Source organism: Pipra filicauda, unplaced genomic scaffold (genome assembly GCF_003945595.2).
Source record: "Pipra filicauda isolate LSUMZ 115617 unplaced genomic scaffold, ASM394559v2 scaffold415_size613988_pilon, whole genome shotgun sequence".
Lineage (NCBI taxonomy): Eukaryota > Metazoa > Chordata > Aves > Passeriformes > Pipridae > Pipra > Pipra filicauda.
Genome location: NW_024104549.1, coordinates 492,710 through 514,709, shown reverse-complemented (window position 1 = coordinate 514,709; position 22,000 = coordinate 492,710). Strand labels below are relative to the sequence as shown.

The 22,000-nt window shown below is 54.4% G+C and overlaps 2 protein-coding genes across 8 annotated transcripts; both read right to left on the bottom strand.

Annotated features, from left to right (window-relative positions):
• Positions 1-2,504: 2,504 nt before the first annotated feature.
• On the bottom strand, positions 2,505-15,227 carry LOC113996692 (dual specificity protein phosphatase 22-A-like). The gene is made up of 7 exons (XM_027737897.2): positions 15,207-15,227; positions 13,786-13,819; positions 13,162-13,244; positions 10,533-10,582; positions 7,650-7,724; positions 7,077-7,248; positions 2,505-2,702 (listed from the first exon to the last, which is right to left on the bottom strand). The coding sequence occupies exons 1-7, from the start codon at positions 15,225-15,227 to the stop codon at positions 2,505-2,507; spliced, it is 633 nt and encodes a 210-aa protein (XP_027593698.1).
• Positions 15,228-16,476: 1,249 nt separating this feature from the next.
• Positions 16,477-21,884, bottom strand: LOC113996683. 7 transcript variants are annotated; one of them, XM_039385495.1, is made up of 5 exons: positions 21,867-21,884; positions 20,078-20,157; positions 19,119-19,286; positions 17,623-17,754; positions 16,477-16,741 (listed from the first exon to the last, which is right to left on the bottom strand). In XM_039385495.1, the coding sequence occupies exons 2-5, from the start codon at positions 20,154-20,156 to the stop codon at positions 16,605-16,607; spliced, it is 516 nt and encodes a 171-aa protein (XP_039241429.1). In that variant the 5' UTR covers position 20,157; positions 21,867-21,884; the 3' UTR covers positions 16,477-16,604. The 7 variants fall into 7 exon arrangements, with proteins under 7 accessions (XP_039241429.1, XP_039241428.1, XP_039241431.1 ...); XM_039385494.1 differs by lacking the exon at positions 21,867-21,884 and adding an exon at positions 21,382-21,399; XM_039385497.1 differs by lacking the exon at positions 21,867-21,884 and adding an exon at positions 21,221-21,238.
• Positions 21,885-22,000: the final 116 nt, after the last annotated feature.

Genomic DNA, 22,000 nt, shown 5'->3' with positions numbered 1-22,000 from the left:
GCAAATTCAGGATATTTTAAAGAGTGTTCATATAATCAAGCCTCTCCATCCCATCTGAAGACCAAAGACCTGGAGACTGATTGCAATGGAGTGAGGTAACCCCATCACTTCCAGTTTCATTTTGGCTCTTCCACTTCATAGGCAGCCTGGAAAGGCAAAATCTAAATTCCCCGGAGTGAGGATAAAATAATAACTCCGTTAAAATGGGTTTTCAGGCACTTAGTTTAGGCTGGGAGTGAGATGCCCCATAGCCTTGCCCGTGGCTGGCAAAAGAACATGTGGATGCCTAGGGGGAGCAGCAGAGCCGCGAGCTATTTCCCTGTGTGTGAACAACACCCTGGGAAGCTCATTCACGCTTCAGTGGAGTGATTTTCCTTGCGCCAGAGGCACCAGGTTTCTGGGAAAGCTGATGTGGCACAGGAGAGCTGAACAGCCGAGTGTGCAGTGCTCTTTGCAGTGCAGAAAGGAGTGGAAATCAGCCAGGTTTTACCTGCCCCAGGGCTTGCATTCCAGCTCCCAGAAAGCCTAAAGCCACTACAGGTCCCACTGATGTGGGCCAGAGTGGAAAAATATGTATATTTGCCCAGGTCGCTCCACAGATTTGGGGGTAAATCGGGTTTAGATGCTGTTTGGGCACAGCTGTTGCTGTGATGCCAGGCATAGGGGATGCTGCAGTTTACAGGGAGCATCCCTTGTGATTCCCCAAATCTGGGGGATTTTTCCAAGTTTTGCTTTGGTGCCACAGTTTTTTGGGGAATGTTTGAATCCTGGGATGGGCAGCTGTGGGACAGGAAGGACATGGCCATCCAGGCTGGAGCAGGGACAGCACAGACAGCACTCTGTGAGGTTATCACACCTACTGCAGACCTAATCTCTGTTATCACCCATCTCCAATGACTTCCTATTAACACCAGAAACCCACTTTCTTCTCTTTTTTCTTCCTGTGTGCAAGTTCCATTTTTCTGCTTCCTGAAATGATAACAGAGGCTCTAAATCCAGTATTGATCCAGTTTGATCAACCTCCCTTCAGTCCACTCCATCAACAGCATTTATGGGCCTTGATCTCATTGTTTTCCCACACAGAGCAAGCTGCAGGCACAAACCATGGCATTACTTCCATGTGGAATAACAGCCACAGGGACCCTTTTCTCCACTGAAAAAGGTGTGAAAAGCCTCCATATTTTTTTCCACAGAATTTTATACATAATGGCTAAACACTGAGTCTCTAAAACTTTGAATTTTGCTGGTGGTTCTCATCAAGAAAATGGGAAACAGGACACAGCAGCAGAGTGGTCATGTCAGTCCATCTCTCTATTCCCACTAGGAATACCACAAATCAAGTCCAGCCATACTCATGGCTTTAATCATTCTTCTCTTTATTAGGATTTGAGTGAGTCACCTCTGATGCTGTTACACTTCGAGTACCCAGAAGTTTTCATTAAGAGAATTCCTAGAAATATTTTTAATGCCTTTTTTCTGAGAAGGAATTTCAGAACAGATATTTTTGAGAAGCCAAACAAGGTATTTATAGTAAAATGCCAAAGTGGCATGGAAGGCTTGAAGGTTTCCATGTGGAAGGGCTGAATCAATGGGATGAGACCCCTTCCTTGTAGGACAGATAGGGGGAGTCCTGCCAATGAAAGTCCTGGAAATGAGTCTGGGATGAAAAGCAGGACATGGTCATGACCTTTTGATATTAAAAATGCTGTAGGAAAGGGACAGCATTAAACTGGTCCATGGGTTGACTGAGTCCAACCAAGCAGTTGGCTTCTTTTGCAAACAGGGACATTCAGATCAGGCTCAGGGAAAACCCAAAACCTCTCTGGCTCTGGGGATGGAAGCAGTGGGACAGGCAGCCTCCAGCACTGCTGGATTTCCCCACTCCCTGGGGGTGGGTTAAGAAAAATGCCAGATAGATGTTTGCCAAGGACAGGCTGGACGAGGAAAGTCCAAGAACACTGAGGGGCATCTGCAGTCCCCGGAGCCCCCAGCCCCTCTCCCCACCCCGCCGGGTGCCAGACAGGGCTAAGCAGCATCTCCACACCCAGGATTCATCCCTCCCTCCTCACGGCAAGCTACATTGGCCCCAGTGTCACTGCAAAGCAGAGAACAAGGTGGCCTCTCTCCATCTCATCCCACCGTGGCTTTCCAATGTCTGCATCATCAGTCCTATGCCCTGCCAGAGAAGCATCCAGGTATCCAGGTGTCAGAGAGAGGGACAGGGCTGGCTGCTGCTCTGAGGATGGAAAGTGGCCATGATCCGCTGGGAATGGAGGAACAGGGCAGAGCAAGACACTGTCACCAATTAACTGGCTTGCCCAGGGGTACACACTAAACTGGCAGCCAAGAGGGTGGTCTGCAAGTCCTGTCCCTCCAGCTCCAGCCCCAGAGCCCATGGCCGGTGCTGGCAGCTTTCTGCCCCAGACATGAACCCCCAGAGGTGCTTGGCAAAGGGAAGTGAGTTTTCTGAGCCCCAAGGCCAATGCCTGCCCAAGAGCAGCTGCTTATCTGTTCATCCATCTGCTGCCGCCAGTGCCACCGGTGTGGCAGGGAGGTGGGTAGGTGGGAGCTGCAGAGCGGAACCAGGAGCTCCCCAGCTGCTGCTCCTTCTGCCCCTGCTTCTGCTGGCCCAGCAAGCGCTGCAGCTCCTCCTGGTCCTGGAATGGGTTCCTGCCATAGTCACGGCGGATCCAGGCACGATACTGCAAGGAAAAAGCCAAAACAGGTTGTCAGGGTCACCAGGGTCTGAGACATCCCCAGGTAGGGAGCAGGACTGCAACAGCTCCAGTGGAAAGCAGCAAGAGCCAAGCAATGCCTGTTGCATCCCAGCCCCCCACAGCGAGGGCAAGGGGATTCCCAGCCACATCCAGCGTGCAGGAAAATCCCAGTTTCACAGGAGTTCACACACATCATACCACAGATGCAGTGACTCCCCACATCTGAGCGCTCCCCACACACCCAGCCTGGCATGGACAGGCCTGGAGGCCTGGCAGCATCCTTAGCTTCCCACACCAGCTGCAGCCGGGACAGCAGCTTTATTTGTTTCTCATTGCCAAGAAGCCGCTGCTGTGTCTCGTGTGCCTGAATTCCTGTAAGGAAAGCTTCCCACCTCTTTCTCTCACAAGGACAAGCTGGACTTGCTGCCACAACCAGCACAGCCAAGTTGGCTCTTGCAAGGTGAGGCAAGTTTGTTGTCAGAGCATCTTCCTCAGCAGTGGGAGCCTGTGGGGCACCTCTCCTCCCCCCTCCTCACTGCAGCCAGACTGCTCCGGCGGCAGGAGCATCCTGGTGGCCAGGGGCCAGCTGGCAGCAGGCTGAGGCCTGGAGGTGGTTGAGAAGCAAGAGATGGTCCATAGAAATGCTTCCCACTAGTGCTGAATGAGAAACAGCCAGACAGCCCCAGATGGCAGCATCCAAGAGAGTGGGCAGGAATGGGCAGCTCTGCCAGGACCTGCCATGCTGGCTGTCCAGTGCTCACAGGGCACAGGCAGGGCTTTGTCTTCTCCCTGAGTAGCTGGGAACCAGCTGCTCTAGCAAGGACTTACTGGGATGACTGGTAGAAGCAGGCCCAGCAACACCAAACACCTTAAGAAAAGGATGGAAGAAAAGGTGCCAAGGGGGCAGAGAGGGACCGAGCATTGGAGCATCGGAGCCGTGCAATGGAGCAGCACAGGGACAGGCATGGGGTGCAGCCAGGGGAACCAGAGGGACAGGAAGGCAGCCTCCATGAGCAGCTCAGCCTTGGAACCCCCAGGGCAATGTGCCCTTGCTGTGGCTCCGGCTCCTCGGAGCCACTGAGCTCACAGCAAATATTTGGGATGTAGGACAGCAGAACTGGTCGCTCAGTCCCGTCCTGTCAGGGCTGGATGAATCACTACTGAAGAAAGTCTCAGACTGACCCTGATGGCATCCCCCTCTCCTGCAGTGAGGGAAAGTCAGATCAGGCAGAGGGGATTTCCACTGGGAATGTCTGAATTTCCCAAATCCATTCCCTCAGACAGTGGGACTCATCACAGATGTTACTCACTTGCCACTTGCAAGCAGAAAGACCTCGAGAGCCAGACCTGTATTCCATGCTAGAAAAGAACCACTGGGAAGTGAGTCCTGAAGGATTTGGGACAGGATTTGCAGCAAGCAACCATGCCAGATACTCATGGGGGAAACATCCTTCCCATGCAAACCATCCAGAGGGATGAAGCTCCACAGGAAGTCCAGCCTGGCCACAGAGGCTTGGCACCCACCAAGGCTCAGCACCCAACACCCAGCCTGGGAGCTGACTCCCATCATCCAGTGAGGAGGGAAGGAGCAGGCAGGAGGCCAGGGAAGCACCCTGCTGCTGCTGCTGCTCCCAGGGACTTCCTTTTAAAGCCAGAGCAAGAAGTGGTTACAGCCCATTTCCTCCAGCACAGACCACTAATCCACTGCCCTCCTCCTCCTCTCTCCCAGTGCCAGAAGCACCCAGTCCATCTGGGATGGCACCAGAGGGGAAAAGGCAGCCTGGCCATAGTGTGCCAGCACCACAGGGGAGCAGATCCACCACCGGGATGCCCATCTCTGCCCTCTCTCACATCCACACTGTCTTCTCTGAGCTCACTGACTTCCTTTTCTAACCTTACCCCTCAGCCTGCTGCTGCACTTGGTCCCTTCCTTCCTTCTTTATCCATCTAGCCCAGATAAGCACCATTTGCCATCTTGAAACCACAGCTGCACGCTCAAGGCGTCCTTCCTGCAGCAAGGAGCCAGATGGACAGTCCCAGGGAGCATCTTCCCCATTCCAGCCTCCCAGGGTCCCATCTGAGGTCCTTGCAATGAAGGAAACTGAGGCACCAATGGCTGCTTGCCCACAGTCCCAGGAGGTGCCCAGGAGGATGGACCTGCTCCTCACAGGTTTTAACCAACAAGGGATGAGGCTTTTCCCCTTGAACAGCTTGGCCAGCCCTTATCCAAGTCTGTTCCTATATACTGTGCTTCCAAACTGCTGCTTGCTGGAATGACAGCTGGGCTAAATGGGGAAATTAAACCCCTGAGGCTCAGGTCATGATACCCTTGGTCCTGCATTCTAATGATACACACAGAAAACCACTCCAAAGCCACCAACGGGAACAATGTGCCACCTCCCACAGCCAAGGTAAGTGAGGCAGCTGCTGCTTGGCATGAAGCACAGCACGGAACCCACATGGCATGGATCCCGGGGACACAGTGCCTACAGCACCCACCACCCTGCGGGACCCCTGGCCATCCTCCTCGGTTGATCTGCCTGTCAATCCCTTCCTCTGGCAAAGGGGGGAGCTGCGAGCAGCGCGCTGCCGGTCAGGCTGGAGCATCCATCCGGCTCTTCCCCTCCTCCAAATGCAGCTGTGGGTGAGTAATGCCGGAGCCCTTCCCGCTCCCAGCCTTTGCCCCCGGGGCCGTGCTGGCAGCAGTCCGCTCAAGAGGGCCATTCCCTCCCCGTTGCTGCCAGTGCGGGGAACACACGGGACTTCAAGGAAAAGGCAGCTTTCTTTAAATCCCACGCTCAGGAAAACACATCCAAGCACCTCCACCCTTGGCACTGCCTTGGGTATTTCAGGGAAATGCTTGCAAAGCCACTGTCAAAATTTTGAAGTGACGGCAAGGCAGCTTCTAAGGGTAAGGGAGGAAAGCCTGGTGCCTGTTGAACCCAGTCTGGATTTTGGGGAGAAAGGAATAACTCGGATGGAGAGAGGGCAGAACAAACCCCACATCACGGTCTGTGTTAGGACGTGGCCAGAACGTGGGAAAGGCTGGAGAGAGCTGGCCTGGCCAGGGGAAGCCCCGCAGGGAATCTCCAGCACCACGGGTGTTTTGTAATCCCTTGGAGCATTTTCCATCCTCGTCTGCGGGCATTTTTGCAAGCTGGTGATAACGGGGCAGAGCCACATCCCTCATGTGACAGCGCCCGCCCACTGCCGCCGGCACCCAGGGAAGGGAACTTGGTGCTGAGGAAGGGGCTGAACTTCGGGCCAGTGTCACGTGCTGGCCCTGTCTCTGTCCTGGGAGGAGAGAAATCCCCTTGAAGGGCTCGACATGACTGGAGGGACCACCAGGTCCCCTCTGCCATGTGCCATGGGGCCATTGCACAATGCTTATGGCTGGAGTGCCTGGACGGGGGGGGCTTTGCCTCCAGGGATGGGACCAGGTTTAGGGGTGACCTGGGCTGTGAGACGCCTTGTACACATCGAGTTGAAGGTTACTTTTTCCTTGCAGAGGTCCATCTGTGTCCCATGTGCAGTTTGGGACCCCTGTCCTTGTCTGCAGACCCCAGTGCTGGGTGAAGGAGCAAGGTCCAATGTAGGAGGCTGGAGGAGAGCCTGGTGGGAGCTTGGCTTTTAAAGGCCTTTCCCTTTGCTTTTGAGGGCTTTCCAGTTCCAAAGTACAGCTCTGATCTCTGCTCTCCCAGTTAAACGTGCCACTGTCACTCCCAGCTTCCGGCAGCCAGTTTGGCTCAGCTACATCATCCCTCCCTTGCACAGGATGGGAATCCAGCCAGCCAGAGCTTTTGCTCTCCTAAAACCTACTGCTCCACGTCATTCTGGGGAGGAAAGAGGAGATTTCTCCACCCACACTTGCTCCTGCCTGTCCCTGCCCCTAAAAGCAGAGGACTTGCTGTCAGAGGAAGTCCTGCCAGATCCAAGCACGCCCAGACATCCCGACACTGTTTGCACGAACCTTCCTCCCTCTCCTCTCTCCCTTTCCGCCTCCAGCTCCCGCTGCACTGCATTCCTGGGAATCAGCCCAGCTCCTTCCTGAGGCTCCCAGGGGACAAGCTGCTCTCCCATCCCTCCCACTGTGTCCTAACTGAACTCTCGAGAAAATAACTGTGGTTTTAAGGTTTGAAAGAGCCTTAAGTGCACTCACATAATATCTAAACACTTCTTTTTTTTTTTTTTAATTTTCTCTTTTGCATGCAAACCCCCAAATCCCCAGGTAATAAATAACATCCCCAAAAGCCAGCTGGGGCAAACAGCTGGTCGTGCAGAGAGATGCATGCAAAAGAGCCCTGCCTGGCTGCAAACTCCTCCACCACGTATCTAAGGGGACATCGGGTCAGGACGTACCTCCTGTAGCAGGGTCCTCTCGTATTCCTGCAGCTGCTGCTGGAAGCCAGAGTTGGGGCTGACGTAGGGTCTCACAGCCTTGGTGGCAGCCAGGCAGCTCTCCCAGCCCAGCTCTGTCACTGTCATCAGATAAGCCACCAGGATGGTGGTGCTGCGGGAGACCCCGGCCAGGCTGGCAGGGCAGGAGGGAGCAGCGTTATTCCCACCGTGGGGGTTGGTGTGGGACACCCACAGGATGCAGCTTCTCTTGGGCTGCTGGGGTGCTAGCAGGGTTCCCTGGGCGTGGATTGGGAAGGGGTAAGGAACTCTCTCCATCTCTCACCACTGTTGGTGGCTCCAAGCAAGTGGCACCACCTTGTCCCACCTCTTCTTGGATGCTCAGGTTGTCAGCGCATGGACCACCCGCCCCCGTAGGTCCAGGGAGACCTTCCCTTGTCACCCTCCCGCTGTTCCTTCTTCTCCTCTCCTCCCTCCCCACCACAATTAATGTTTGACGTCGAGGACACCTTTTGGGAGCCCATCCCCACCTCCCAGAGAATTGATGGGGCATGAGGAGGTTCCAGCAGCTCTCACCAATGGACAAGGCAGCCTCCCCCACCAAGCCGGCATTCGTGGATGAACTTGATGCTCTCCTTAAAATGCTGCAGCCTGCAAGGAGAGAGGCAGGAGGTGAGGAGGGGAGGGCTGTCCACCCCTGCCAGGCGCCAGGACATCCTGGAAACTGCTGTTGCATTACTCCCAAGGAATTCCCACTGCCCTGGGGCTACCAGTGTGGGATGGGAGCAGAGATCCTTCCTCTGCCAGGTGAAGGCAAAGGGGATGATCTTCATCTGCTGGGAAGGAAACGACCTGAGAAATTTCCCAGGGGATTTCCTGCTTCCTGAGGAATCGAGAAAGGATGGTGATGCCATCAGACAAACCAGCTCAGGGAGAACCCCAGAGGGACATCCTCCAGGGAAAGGTGTCATCCTGTGAGTAAGGGACATGCACTCTCCCACATCAGCACTCATTCTGAGCCATCAGCTCACCCCTAATTCCCAAATGATGCCAAAAACTCTGTCTTCCCTCCAAGGGAAAGACGGAAAGATGCCAGCAGGGAAGAAGGCAGGGAGAAGTGTGGCTCTGGAGGCATTTTGCCTGGAGGTCCCCTTTCCACCCACGTGAGGGCATGGAGAAGCACCCATGCCAGGGAGGTAGGGCTGCCAGCAACAACACAGGCATGTCCACAGATTGGTGCCTGCATTCCCAAAAACATAACCAGCTACTGCTGGCAAGGCAGAGGGAGCACATTCACCCAAACCAGCAAAATAAGGCTCGGAGCCAGGGCTTTCTGATGGAGACCTGGAAAACAGGATAACTAACTCCATATGTACTGATGGGATAGAGGTGGGTGTTTGTGGGAGCATCATGCAGGCTCCTGTGAGACACATCCCCCCTGCTCATCACTAGATGGGATGCAGGAACTGTTGAGCTTCCAAGATCCCACATTGAGCCAGGCATTCTTCTCCTTGGCGTGTGTTTCCAACAAATGCTGCCCATCCCTGCTCACCCTCACAGCCACACTGGGCTCTGGGGCAGTTTTGAGGCAGAAAACCTAATTCTGTGTCATTTGTGCCGCTGGTGGCCTCCCTGAGCACACAGCCCTGGGTTTTCCAGGAGGAGAAGAGGGACCCTTTGGCAGCAGCACCTCTGCTCCAGCACCGGACTTCCTCTGCCTCCGCGTGACAGGGTGGGCGTGTGCCTGCACAGCCTTCCTGATTTCTCTGAAGCCAGGGCATGAGCTACTGCAGTTATTCCCACTGTGCCCCTCCCCAAGGGAGCTGGTTTCCCCGTGGGGACAAGGCAGAACCCTCCAAAATCCCCTGTATCCATGGAAGGAGATGCTTTTTGTCCTGCTCTGGAAGCACTGGGCTCAGCTCCTTCTAAGAAACCAGCCAAGGATGAGTTTATTCAGGAACTGCAGTGGGTTCTGCTGCCCAGGAAAAGGAGAGATGGGGGAGTCTCTGACATTGTGTTCATATTGAAAATATTGAGCCTCTCAACCCTGGAAGGAGATGTCTGTCTACTGCTTCTCATGATCTTCATCCTCCCCCACTGCATCATCACCTTTTGGGGGGGGCTTTCGCTGCTCAAAGTTTGTCCCAGGGCATTTTATCTTGTCCTACTTATCTTCACAAGCAGACAGCATCTCCCAGGGCCTGCAGGAGCTGCCCACACAGCTCCAGGCTCTCCAGATCCCAGTCCTCCTCTTCATAACCTTGGTAGGATCAGCAGAGAGGACCCTTCCTCACAAACACATGATTCTGGTGCCTCCAGCCCACTCCATACATGAAGCATCCTCTCCCAACCCATCCCACAGGGAGGGCAGTGAAAATTTCAGCCAGCTCATCAATCCTCACACACTCCACAAGGTGTTTTCCCCCAGGCAGTCAGCCACAGGAAAACTCCCCCTGTGCTTTTCCAGCCTTAAAGCATGGGATCGGGCTCCTGAGCTCCTGAGTCACAAGCATCTCCTCTGCAGGACACAAGTTCACCGGGATTGTGAAATCCAAGGCATAAACTGACATGCAGAAAATAGTTCCTTGAACAAGTCTTCCTTCCGGCAGCCAGCCTTATCTCCTTTTTTTTTTCCTTTTTTTTTTTTTTCCTTTTGTAGACACGCCAGAAATGCCAAGAAATGAGCAAAGACTAAAAAAAAATAACAACCAAAAAACCCAGTTCTCGCTGAGGCAGGGTTTTCTTGTAAAGCTTCTCTTTCCGCTCAGCAGGAGCATGAGCAAGCAGAATCCCACCCCCGGGCACGGCTGCTCCCAAGGATGCTGGAAAAACCAGCACCTTCACAAACAGGGCTCACTCTGGTCACTCTGCATCAAGTTTTGATGCTTTTTAGGGTCTGATGCAACAGAAAAATCCCTTGGAGCTGCCCATTTGCTGGTTGAAATGGATGATTTGTGGGTGTCCGTCACCCAAAGCAGCAGCAGGATGGTGCCTCCCCCCAGTACCAGCATCCCACAAAATCCTGGAGCTCCCTTCCAGCACCTCTCATCGGCTTCATCTCAAAAACATCATTGGAAGTGTTATAATTATCTGTGCTTTATATAGTGAAAAAACTGTTATTTTTAATAAACACTTCCTTTAACTTTCCAAAGAAAATGTCTGAAAGACACAAATCATTGTCTTTCTAACACTCCAATTTTCAACCCTGCACAATAGAATAATTCTGAAACTTGATGGAAAACTAGATTTACTGGCTGCAAACACACACAGAAACAGATTTTAAGTCCTAAAATACTATTTTCCCCCTGGGAATACACCCCAGCTTATCTGAAGCTCAGGAATGATACAGAATGTCACGGCATGAATGGACTAAACCTTTCTCCTGCAGCATCTGAACTTTTATTGACCAACAACTACCAGCACACGATCTGGGAGGCAAAAGGATGGGAAACAACTTACAGGTTTTGACTGGAGGAATCTGAGGCCGAGATACACAGATAGGTCATGTCCTGCAATACAAAGATGGTCACAGTAGTAAAATATCTCCAAGAAACATAAAATCCCCCATTCTTTTCTCTTCTCTCTCCCCAGCTGACCTTTAGGGGAGGGGAAAGCTGAAAACCACTTTTGGGTACCATCACCCTGCTCCACTCTGATGGGTGGGCACATCCATTCCATCCCAGGCTATTTCCTCCCATTTCATCCCAGAGGACAGGATGTTAGTGGGCCATTACACTGCTCAGGAGCCCCCCAAAACAGAGCCAGCCCTTTCCCAGGGCCCTGAGCCCCACCAGGAAGACGTGTGTGAACACGCACTGACGAAGCAGCTCTCATCAATGAGTTATTTCCTCCCTGTCCTTTTAATACACCATAAATCATCTGCCTCATGCTGGCCTAGGTCAGATCACTTTCCTCTCCTTAAAACATCGCTTCCTCGATCCTCCCTGTTCTAAGCTAAAATTAGATCCTTTTCATCTGAGGGGTTGGGGTTTTACTTTTGTCCTTTCTTAGCTGAACGGGTAGAAATCCTGCAGCCAGAGCACCAGGGATTGCCCCATTTCCAGCAGGTCGCTGCTGAAAGGTGCTCCTTGGTCGATGCAGCCCAACCCCATGGACCACCCACTAGCCCAGGAATCAGGAGGCTGGATAAAGTGGATTATTTAAGGAGGGATAGAACGGGATGGGCACGGGGATAATTCTGCGCTGGAAAGACCCATGTTGCAAAGATGATGCAGGCTTTCCCGTGCACCACCTCTCTGTCCCATCCATGGCTCCATGCCATTCCCGGTGCCAGCCCAACCTCCCGGCAGCGAGAAGAGCCACCCCAATGGCAAAGCCACTGTGCCAAGCAGCGGAGTAACCAAACCAACCCCAACCCTCCCCCAAATCCCTGACCCACACACCAATCCCGGATTAACTGCCGGGCTCCCGGCGGCTTCCCCTTCCCCACGTGGCTGGGTGTCCCCATCCCACCTCGGGGAGCCGGGCCACGCATGGGAACGGTGCTGGGGTTTGCGGTTCCCGGCCCGGGGCCGTGATTGACACGTTGCTCAACCCACCATGCCTTTCCGGTTCCCCTTTCCGCACCCCCGCGGCTCTGCTCCGTGTTGTAAGCTCGTTGTAAGCTCCCCGTGTGGTTTGCTCCCCGTCTGGCCGTGCCCCGGGCTCGGCAGCCCCAGCTGCTGCCCCTTCCCCAGTCACCAGCCGTTTCTCTGCCGCCTCCTCCTCCCTTCTCGCTCTCCCCCCTCCACGTTACCCAATGCCTCAGCAGGGAAAAGGCTCCAGCTGGGGTTTTGCTAGGGCTCCCTCCCCGCGGTGGCCCCAAAAGGATGAGGGGTCTTGCCAATCCCCTTGGCTTTCTTCAGCATCCCAGGATTTGGGAGATGGCAGCAGGTCTGACACCGGGGTGAAGAGCCCCCAGCACAAGAAAAACATGGACCTGTTGGATTGAGTCCAGAGGAGGCCACAGAGGTGCTTCAAGTGCTGGAGCCCCTCTGCTCTGGAAACAGGGCTGGGAGAGCTGGGGCTATTCAGCCTGGAGAACAGAAGGCTCCAGAGAGACCTTAGAGCCCCTTCCAGTGCCTAAAGGGGCTCCAAGAGAGCTGGAGAGGGACTTTGGACAAGGACCTGGAGGGACAGGACAAGGGGGAATGGCTTCCCACTGCCAGAAGGCAGGGTTGGGTGGGATATTAGGGACAAATTGTTCCTGTGAGGGTGGGGAGGCCCTGACACAGGTTGCCCAGAGAAGCTGTGGCTGCCCCATCCCTGGAAGTGTCCAAGGCCAGGTTGGATGGGGCTTGGAGCAACCTGGTCTAGTGGAAGGTGTCCCTGCCCATGGCAGGGGCTGGAATGAGATGTGCTTTAAGGTGCCTTCCAATCCAAACCATTCCATGATTCTGTGATATGATGACCTATAGGATTTTCCCCCTCCCCCCACGCCTGTGCCCACCCTGTTATCCAGCTCTGCCCCTGCACCAGGCATCCAGCACCCCGTGGTCATGCTCCTCACACACCCCCGTGGGCCAAACCCCAAGGGGCTGCTCCCAGTTCATGGGACTCTCCAGGCAGGATTTGTGCACGAGAGACGTGCCCGGCACCTCTGGCATCGACCCACGGGCAGCTCCCTCCTGCCTCAGTTTCCCCGCTGACAACCCGGGGGGCCGCAGCGCTCTGGGGTCAGCGGGAAAAGAGGTCCTGGATCCTGGGGGATGTCCCGAGCTCCGCTGCGTGTCCCCCCCCGCCCGCCGGGGCTCCATCCGCGGGGCACCGCCGCCCTCTCGTGGGGACCCCCCGGCAGCACCGGGCACACGGCCGGGCCGGCCCCGCAGCGCCGCGGGTCCCACCCGCGCCCCAAAAAACACCGAGTGGTGCCTGTGACCCCAAAACACCCCGCTCCCCCCCTCCCCAGTGCCAGCGCTGAGCCCCTTTGGGTGCCACTCATCACTGCACGGTGCAAACTGGTGCAAATCCAGCATTGCTTCTCTCTGCTCTGTCCCACACCAGGAGAAGCCCGTGGGTGTCCCATCTGCACCTTCCCAGCCCCTGCTCCTCCAGGGTGGACCCCCAGCACTCCTGCCTGGGCACTCACCTCCAGCACGGGCTTTGCGCCGTTGTAGACAGAGAGGATGTGGGTCACCCCATTCTTCAGTAGGTTTTCATGGTCCTCAGAGTCTGGAAGCAGGAGCCACATTGGAATCACCTGCCCTCCTGGGAGATCTGCTGGACCACACACCCACCAACAACCCACACCCATCACTCCCAGCCCCCTGACCCTCACTCCAGCCCTTCCCGCTGCCTCTCACCCCACACGGTGCAGGGAAGGAGACTGGGCACCTTCTTCCAAGCAAAATCCCCCTTGGAAGTGCTGGGTACTCAGGAGGCTCCTAAAGTCACCCCCAAAAACAGAAATTGTACTGATAACTTGTCAAAGGCTGTGGTGTCCTCACTGTTGAGCAGGTTTCCAGCCATGCCAAGGACTGCCCGGTGTTCCAGCATGGCTAGTGACAGCAGTTCCCTATGGACATCCCTTTCCTGGGCTAGAGTTGCATTGGATCAGTTGCAATAGGGATGGAGATTTTTGGGGGCTTTGGATCTCTGGAAGATGCTGAGGAGCAGACACAGGGAGCCCCCGAGGAGAGGGAATCCTCTAGCCCTGCCAGCTAACTCGGGGACCCCACAGCACTGCAGAGGTGGGACAGGGAAAGGCACTTACCACGGATATTCCCGAGGTAGAGGCCTGTGACAACCTGGGAGGTGACAAAAAAGAGAGTTCAGACAGTACAAGGTGCATCCAATGTGGTGGGAGCACATGTGGTTCCAGCAGGACCAGGAAATCTGGCACCAAACTCCTCAGGCCATGACAAACCAAGCAGCTAAACTACAAAGCACCTTAATTAACAACGAGGAAAGGCTGAGCCCACTCAAACCACTAGCCTAAACCCCTCCAGGAGTGCAGAGCTCAGGAAAACTCAGCACAGAAACAGTAGGGACTTGGATGTGGTCCTACAGAGCTTCAAAGGTTGCATCTGCCAGCTGGAGATAGATGGGCACAGGCTATTTATAACACTTTTCTGGCCAGGATGTTGCAGTAAGAGACATCAAGGCTGCAAATTTGGTCTCCAACTCACTGCTGTGGGGTTATGAAGGAGAAAAAGGGGCAGCTCAGGGTATTTATGGGGTGTAAGAACCCACTGGAGTGCTTTTCAGGGAGACAAAGAAGAGAAAGTTGATTAGCAGCTGGACTTGTTGGTGCTCATCTGGCAGGAAACCCCTGGTTTGAGAAGTTTTAGGAAGGGTTTTCAGCAGCACTGGGTCACATCCAGCCCAGCTCTACCATTCAGCTGAATCCCAGCCTGTTCCTGAGTGCAAACACCTGGATCCAGCACAACTTGTACAGCACCAGCTGCTACCACTAGAAAGGGGACGCCAAGCCCTGCATATTATCAAGTCCAAAGTGGGATCCTACAAAAGTGTCTGCACAAATAGCTCCTGGCAGCAAGAGCCCAGGATCCCCAAGATGGTTTGGTAGCACCAGGGGGGCTTTAAAACCCACTTTGCTGGTCAGGCTGTGTCTACAGGCAGTGAAACCCAGGTCTAAACCACACCAGAGCCATGCAGAGTTTGCCCTGATTTGATCTTTCTGTTGTTGTCCCAGAGTCTAATTTTAAACTGGAGAATGCACATACCAGGAAGTTATTTCAGGATACCGACAGAAATTGATCCTCTCTGCCAGCCCTGGAGGAACAGGCAGCAGTGAAACCCCACTTCCCACATCGCTGCCGGGCACAGACACATCCTGGGGGTGGTAAGGGGGGAATTTCCCTGCAGGGACCCCCCTGTCAGCCCTAAGAATGAGAATGCCATGGCTTTACCTCCCAAGGGATGAGCATTTAACACCAGCTGTCACTCTCCTGACACCTGCAGACACTTTGCTCCTCACCTCTGACATAAACCTTGGATATAAATCACTATTTGTTTTCTCAATTTCTTTCTTAAGTACTTGGAGTTTCAAAGCGGAGTGAGAAAGGAAAGATGCAAATAGTTGTGTTTATGGAATCATGGTGGCCTGGGAGGAGTATCCACGGACTGCAGGAGAAGAGGACATGCTGACCAGCATCCCACTGCCCCCAGTACCTTGCTCATTCCACTCCCCATGGGTTTCTCTCCCCAGGATCAGGATTCAGGCAGTTTCTTGGTCTCCAAGGCTACCTGCAAATAAACACCCAAAAATCCCAGACAGGATGGTGAGATCTGACCCTCTCCTCGGTGTGTCCCTCTGCCCAGGAGGAAAGGGAACATGTGCCAGGAGTGGAACATGCAGAGCCCTGGCAATCTCAGCTCACCTTCAGGCTGCTCCCGCAGGTCCTGCCGCTGCACCAGGGAAGGGAACAGAGAAGAGTGGCTGGTGCCAGGCAGGGGAGGGTGAAATAAGGATCTGGGGCTGTGGTGAGGCTCAGGTTTCCCTCCCAGACTCCCTGGAGCTTCTACAGCCTTTTGGGAAGGACAGTCCTGGGAGGAACGACTCCTTGGTCTCAGCAATGCTGCCCAGTATTCCTTCTGGGATGCTTCAGGCTGGCACAAGCCCTGCATTCAGTGGGATTTCTTTTCCAGTTATGCCAATTGCTCCCAGTCACAGGGATGAGCAGAACTCAGAATAAGGCCTGGAAAACCAGAGTGTGGCACGAGCAACGTGCAGCTGATGGAACACTTTGGATGAGCCCATCTTCCCTTCCCTCTGGGAACAGGGATGAGAAGAGCTGTAAAGCAACACTGCAACTCCAGCATATGCTTCAAAACATCTATTTTCCAGGCAGTAACACCTGGCAGCTCACTGTCCCCCTCCCACATCTGTGCCACCAGCCTGCCAGAGGCAGGAGCTGTGTGGAGAGCAGGGAAGAGCAAATCACAGGCACAGCAAACACTCCTGCAGCCATCACCAGCCTGGGATTCTGTCACCTTGGACCACCCTTCTCAGCACCCCAGAGACAAATTTATCACCTAAGGGATTTTTCAGGTGCAAGAAGGGGAGCTCATTGCTTAACTCCAACCAGTTTATCTCACCTTAAAAGGAAAAGGCTGGCCAAGAAGTGGCTGAGACCCCCCACAGCTCCTAAACACATTCACAGACTTAAAACCATATCAGGTTTCCTGATGGAGGCTTCCTGTCATCGGGAAAAGAGCAAAGTGAAGGCAAAGCTTGCTTTAGTCTTCAGAGGGGAGTTTTAAACCAAGAACCTGCACAATCAAGGGGACACCAGCTTAGCTGAAGGGAGAAATTTGGCAGCAGCTTTCTTAGCCCTGAAAACATCAAGCCAGGAACTTTGCTCAGACCACAGTGTTTAATAAAACCTCTGAAGTGCTCCCATCCCAACAAACACATCCAGAAACCAGTAACAGGCAACTCTCAAGTTAACCAGACATTTATTAGCATTTCTGTAGGTGGAGAGGGTGTTCCAGTACACAAGCAACGAGGTCACGCACAGGTGATGGAATCGTTTCATATTCAAGCAGAGCAGGTTCCACTGAGTTGCTTTATTTCTTCCATTCGTTCTTGTCAAAATCCCACTGGGCTGAGATGCCCTCCACGGGGTTAACCCTCATGTCCAACATCCTCTTGGTCTGCGCCGACAGCCACTCCTCGGAGAAGGTGTGCGGGATGGGGCCGTACACTGCAGGGTGGGATTGGATGGAATTATATTGTGATGCCAAATCAGCAAGTTGGGAACTGAGGGACAAATGTCACTAACAAAAAGGTTTTTTTCCCCTGAAGTCATCCCACTGGAGCAGGTTGCCCAGAGAAGCTGTGGTTGCCCCATCCCTGGAAGTGTCCAAGGCCAGGCTGGATGGGGTTTTGGAGCAACCTGATCTAGTGGAAGGTGTCCCTACCCATGGCAGGGGGTGGAATTGGATGCACTTTAAGGTCCCTCCCAACCCAAACCATTCCATGATTCTCTGATCTGTTCAAACCTACACTCCCTACATCCAGTTTCTGGTGCATCCAGCTCAGACCACATTCCCACACAGATTCTCTAGTGGTTTCCTTCATCAGTAAAGGCTTGTACAAGATAACAGCTTCCTGCTTTCCGTTTCTTGGGAGCCTCAAGGCAGGGAGCAGCTCATTTAACTGCTGCTCTGCCTCACGGCAGCTGGAGGCTCCCTCGAGGTCAGATCCTGAGCTGGGAAAGCAGCCAAACATGGCAGAAAACCAAGTGCTCAATACCAAGGCAGCAATAAGCTTTTCCGACAGCAGAGAGGGGAAGCTCTGGGATCAGGAGTATCACCACTCATTCCCCTCCATTTCCTCTCCTCCCAAAGCTCCACTACCTTTCCATGACTTAGCTTCCTGAATATTTATGCAACAAACCCACTGACTCCATAAACTTACAACTCCAGGACAGTTTTCAGGGACTTACAAATAGCTCCTGCTGGGAGGTCACAGTTATGGCTCTTCCACACACCATCCTGACCCCACAAAGAAGCTTATGGGAATTCTCTAATGTCCCATTAGGGATCATAAACTGATCCAGCCCTCCACTAAAGGGTTACTTACTGAAGTGCTTCTGCCAGATGAGGATGACACCAGTGAGGCCGAGGAAGAAAAACACTGCACCCAGGACGGTCTTCCACTCGTTTGTTCCTTTGTTCATCTCTGCGTAGGTCTCGTTGAATTTCATACGATACACTGCCAAAAAAAGCCAAAAAAATCATCTCCTGTAAGTTTTCCTGTGATTTGCAGGTGACAGGGAACTCTCCAGAGGGAGGTGACCGAGGCCTGAGGCCGCCTAAAAGGGGGTGGATGTTAAATTAGGCTCGGAATCAGCTGCCCTCTCCCACAGCAAGACCAATGAGTTGTGTTTCACCCTCCCCACCTGTTCCCGCCCCCACATCAATGTGAAGTCTTCATTTTATAGACTATCATAAAGTTGTGCAAAAGTTGCAGAATAGACCTGAAAGGAGGAGAAATTGAGCTCTCCTTCCTCCTCTCCAATTCCCAGTTACCCCAGAATTTCCTAGCACAAATAATTCCAACAGGAATGTTTCTATCTCAAAAAGCTTCCCCGCTCTGCCACTAAGGATTTTAAAACCCAAAGCAGTATAAGATTTGGAGAGTGCTTAGGAACATCTGAGCAGTTCCTCAAAGGGTTTTAAACCTTTGACACCTGTTCACAGACCAGGTTCTCACTTCATACCACGGCAGCAGTTAGAAAAAATGAGGCAGTTTTATTTGCAAGTCAAAACACCCACTCAGGGCTTTAATTAGCTGGAATTTGGTTAATGTAAAAGTCAGTGGTCATTAACATTCAAATACACATCTGAGCTGAGGGGCTCATTTCCCTCAGCTGGACTAACAATGGCATATTGTAATGAAGAGATTTTGTCTGGCTTGTTGAAAGCAGATGGGAATCAAGAAACAAATACAATTACTATTTGTTTTCCGGAAGAGGAACTGCTGGATGTGACCTCAGGTCCAGAAAAGACACCACAGCAGGTGCATTTCACGTTCTGAAACAGCACCAAGGACCTTGGGAACACAAACCACAGCCACCAACATGATCAGAGGGATGAAGCACCTCTTCTTCAAGGAAAGGCTCAAAGAATTTGGATTGTTCGGCTTGGAAGCAAAGGGTTAGGGGTGATCTAATTGTGGCTTCCCAGTGTGTGAAGGGACTACAAGAAACATGGATGGGCACTTTGGACAAAGGCCTGGAGGGACAGGACAAGGGGGAATGGCTTCCAACGTCAGAGGGCAGGGTTAGATGTGATATTGGGAGAAATTCTTCCCTGTGAGGCTGGTGAGGCCCTGGCACAGGTTGCCCAGAGAAGCTGTGGCTGCCCCATCCCTGGGAGTGTGCAAGGCCAGGTTGGACAGGGCTTGGAACAACCTGGTCTACTGGAAGGTGTCCTTGTCCATGGCAGGGGTGGGACAAGATGAACTTTAAGGTCCCTTCCAGCCCAAACCATTCCATGATTCCATGACAGTGAACATGCAGCAGAGGAGATCGTGTCGTTGCCACTGTCAGGTCACTTAGAGCCCCCCAAACCTACGTTCCACTTTCTCATCGATGGACAGGGCGGTCCACGAGGCCTTTTCCTTCTCCTTCAGTGCCTTCTGCTGCGCTGAGAGGTCCCTCACGAAGGCCACCTCAGGCAGGGGCACGTCCCGACGGTCCACATAGGCTGGGAGGGTGAAATCCTCTGCTTTCGCAACGCCAGCTGGGGGGGGGGGAGAGAGAAGAGACACCAATCAAACTCCTGCACAACACCTCTTACATGTTACAACACAAAAACCCAACAGCTCAGACAAAAAGGTGAGGCAAGTTAAGGAATCCAGATGAAGCACTTAAAACAGGAGCTATTTTAAGAGCATAAGAACAGAATCACAGACTGCTTTGGGTTGGAAGGGACCTTAAAGCCCATCCAGTTCCAAACCCCAGCCATGGGCAGAGACACCTTCCACTATCCCAGGTTGCTCCAAGCCCCGTCCAACCTGGCCTTGGACACTTCCAGGGATGGGGCAGCCACAGCTTCTCTGGGCAACCTGTGCCAGGGCCTCACCACCCTCACAGGGAAGGATTCCTTCCCAATATCCCATCTAATACAAGGAGGAATTTCTTCCTAGAAAGGGCTGCCAGGCCTTGGAAGGGGCTGCCCAGGGAGGTGGTGGGATCTCCATCCCTAGAGGTGTCCGAGGAAGGCCTGGACATGGCACTCAGTGCTCTGGGCTGGGTGACAAGGTGAGGATCAGTCACAGGTTGGACTCAACTTGATCCCAGAGCCCTTTTCTACTCCCAATGATTCCTTGATTCTGTGATTCCTGCTGCCTCCCCAGCAGCACTTCTGCACTGCCAGCCATGGCACTGCCCACTCCCATCTCCTGTTCCAGCCTCCCCAATCCCCCTCCTCCCCAATCCTGCCTTTTCCCAGACCCCCAGAGCAGCTGTTTGTGCCCTGCTCTGCAGGACTGGGTTTGTTCCCCTCACCATCCCCAGGGCAGTGTCACCCACCGTGTCCATGAGCTCTCAGGCACAGGGAGGTGCAGATGGACCTCCTCCCAACAAGGCTGAAGGCTCTGGAAGCCAACATCCTGCAGCAAGAAGACCACCAGGTCAGGCGCAGACAGGGTAATGGACCAAGGGGAAATAACAACATTTTCCAATAGTTTATATACAAAAATAGCTGGCCTAGGGGCTTCCTGCCCCTTCTCCAAAGAGCAGCACAGCACTCTATGGTTTTCAGGGACATTCCCCCACTATAAGATGAGCCTTTCCCTCCCTGTTGCTTCCCAGAGCTTCCTGCACTCAAATCCGAAGTTATTTCCTTGTTTCCAGGGATATTCCCCCACGTAATTTACTTGGATGAGTCTTTCTCTCCCTGCACTCGAACCCAAGGACACTCCCTTGTCCAAACTACCCTTCTAAGACATTTCAATTCCCAAACAAACCGTTCCTGGGCAGATTCCAGGAGCCACAAGCGAGCCGAGGGCAAGCACATCCCACACTCGTTGCGGCAATCCCTGAGCAGGGAGCGATCTCGGCACATCCCCGGGCACGGCGGGCACACAGATAACGGATCCCACACCCACACGGCGCTCGGGTTCCCCCCGCGGCCCCAGCTCAGCTCAAACTCCCCCAAGCCTCCAGGAGGCCCCGCCGCCCGCCCTAACCTTGCCCCCCCCAGTGTCACCTCAGACCCGCCCGACATGTCGCGACAACGGCGATATGACGGCACTGACACACTGAGACCCCTTGGGGGGGGGCGGCCGCTGTGCTCTTCCCTCACACCGCCCCCCCACCGCCCCCCCGCCGCCCCCCAATCAGCGCTGCCCCGCCCGCCCTCCCGCTGGCCCGGGAGTGGATGGGGATGGCGGAGGGGTGCCCTGCACCTTCCCAGCCCCCGCCCGGCCCTTTCCTGGCCCTTCCCGGCCCCACGACCTGGCGACCGTCCTCTACCGCGGGTGGGACCGGAAGGAGCCGCGGCCGGAAGCGCGGGGCACGCCGGGAGGTCAGGCAGAGAGGGAGCTGGGACAGAGCGGCCGCGCGCGGGGGCTGACGGGATGCGGGCGGACCGCCCGTGGGGGTTTTGCACAGAATCCCAGAATCCCAGCATCGCTGAGGGTGGAAAAGAGCTCTGGGATTATGGAGTCCAACCTGTGACCAATCCCCGCCTTGTCACCCAGCCCAGAGCACTGAGTGCCACGTCCAGGCCTTCCTTGGACACCTCCAGGGATGGGGACTCCACCACCTCCCTGGGCAGCCCCTTCCAATGCCTGACTACCCTCTCCGGGAAGAAATTCCTCCTGATGTCCAACCTGAACCTTCCCTGGCACAACTTGAGGCCGTTTCGTCTTGTCCTGTCCCTTGTTGCCCGGGAGCAGAGCCCGCCCCCCACCTGGCTCCACTCTCCTGTCAGAGAGCGAGAAGGTTCCCCCTGAGACTCCTTTTCTCCAGGCTGACCCCCCCAGCTCCCTCAGCCGCTCCTGGTGCTCCAGACCCTTCCCCAGCTCCATTCCCTTCTCTGGACACGCTCCAGCCCATCAGTGTCTGTCCTTGATGGGCTCAGAATTAGACACACCAGCGCCCAGCACAGGGGGACAGTCCCTGCCCTGGCCTTGTGCCCACACTGGGGCTGGAACAGCCCGGGTGCCACCGGCCCGAGCCCATCTGGGCACACCTGGGCACACCTGGGCTCGTGCCCAGACGCTGTAACCAGCACCCACGGCTCCTTTTGCCCTCATTTTCCAACCCCCTGCCCAGCCCGGGCTGTGCCGTGCCCCCGGGGTGTGTCCGTGCTGACCCTCACAGGGACAGGCGCGGCCCCCACCCCGCGGCTCCAGCCCCGTTCCGTGCCCCGGAACAGCCACAATCCGCCCCAAAATCGCTGTCGTAAGAGCCGGCGGTGCTTGGCGGCGCTTTGCCGACACTCGGCGG

What these genes read in the sequence shown, in the direction of transcription:
- LOC113996692 (XM_027737897.2), bottom strand. Translation starts at nt 15,227, where the DNA reads ATGGGGAGTGGAATGAGCAAG. An exon ending in CTACCTCGGGAATATCCGTG is followed by an intron (nt 13,245 to 13,785) that starts GTAAGTGCCTTT and finishes TCCTGCTTCCAG; the next exon opens with ACTCTGAGGACCATGAAAAC. An exon ending in GGAGGCTGCCTTGTCCATTG is followed by an intron (nt 7,249 to 7,649) that starts GTGAGAGCTGCT and finishes CTGCCCTGCCAG; the next exon opens with CCTGGCCGGGGTCTCCCGCA.
- LOC113996683 (XM_039385495.1), bottom strand. Translation starts at nt 20,156, where the DNA reads ATGTTGGCTTCCAGAGCCTTCAGCCTTGTTGGGAGGAGGTCCATCTGC. An exon ending in CATCGATGAGAAAGTGGAAC is followed by an intron (nt 17,755 to 19,118) that starts GTAGGTTTGGGG and finishes TTTTTTTGGCAG; the next exon opens with TGTATCGTATGAAATTCAAC. An exon ending in CATCTGGCAGAAGCACTTCA is followed by an intron (nt 16,742 to 17,622) that starts GTAAGTAACCCT and finishes CCCACCCTGCAG; the next exon opens with TGTACGGCCCCATCCCGCAC.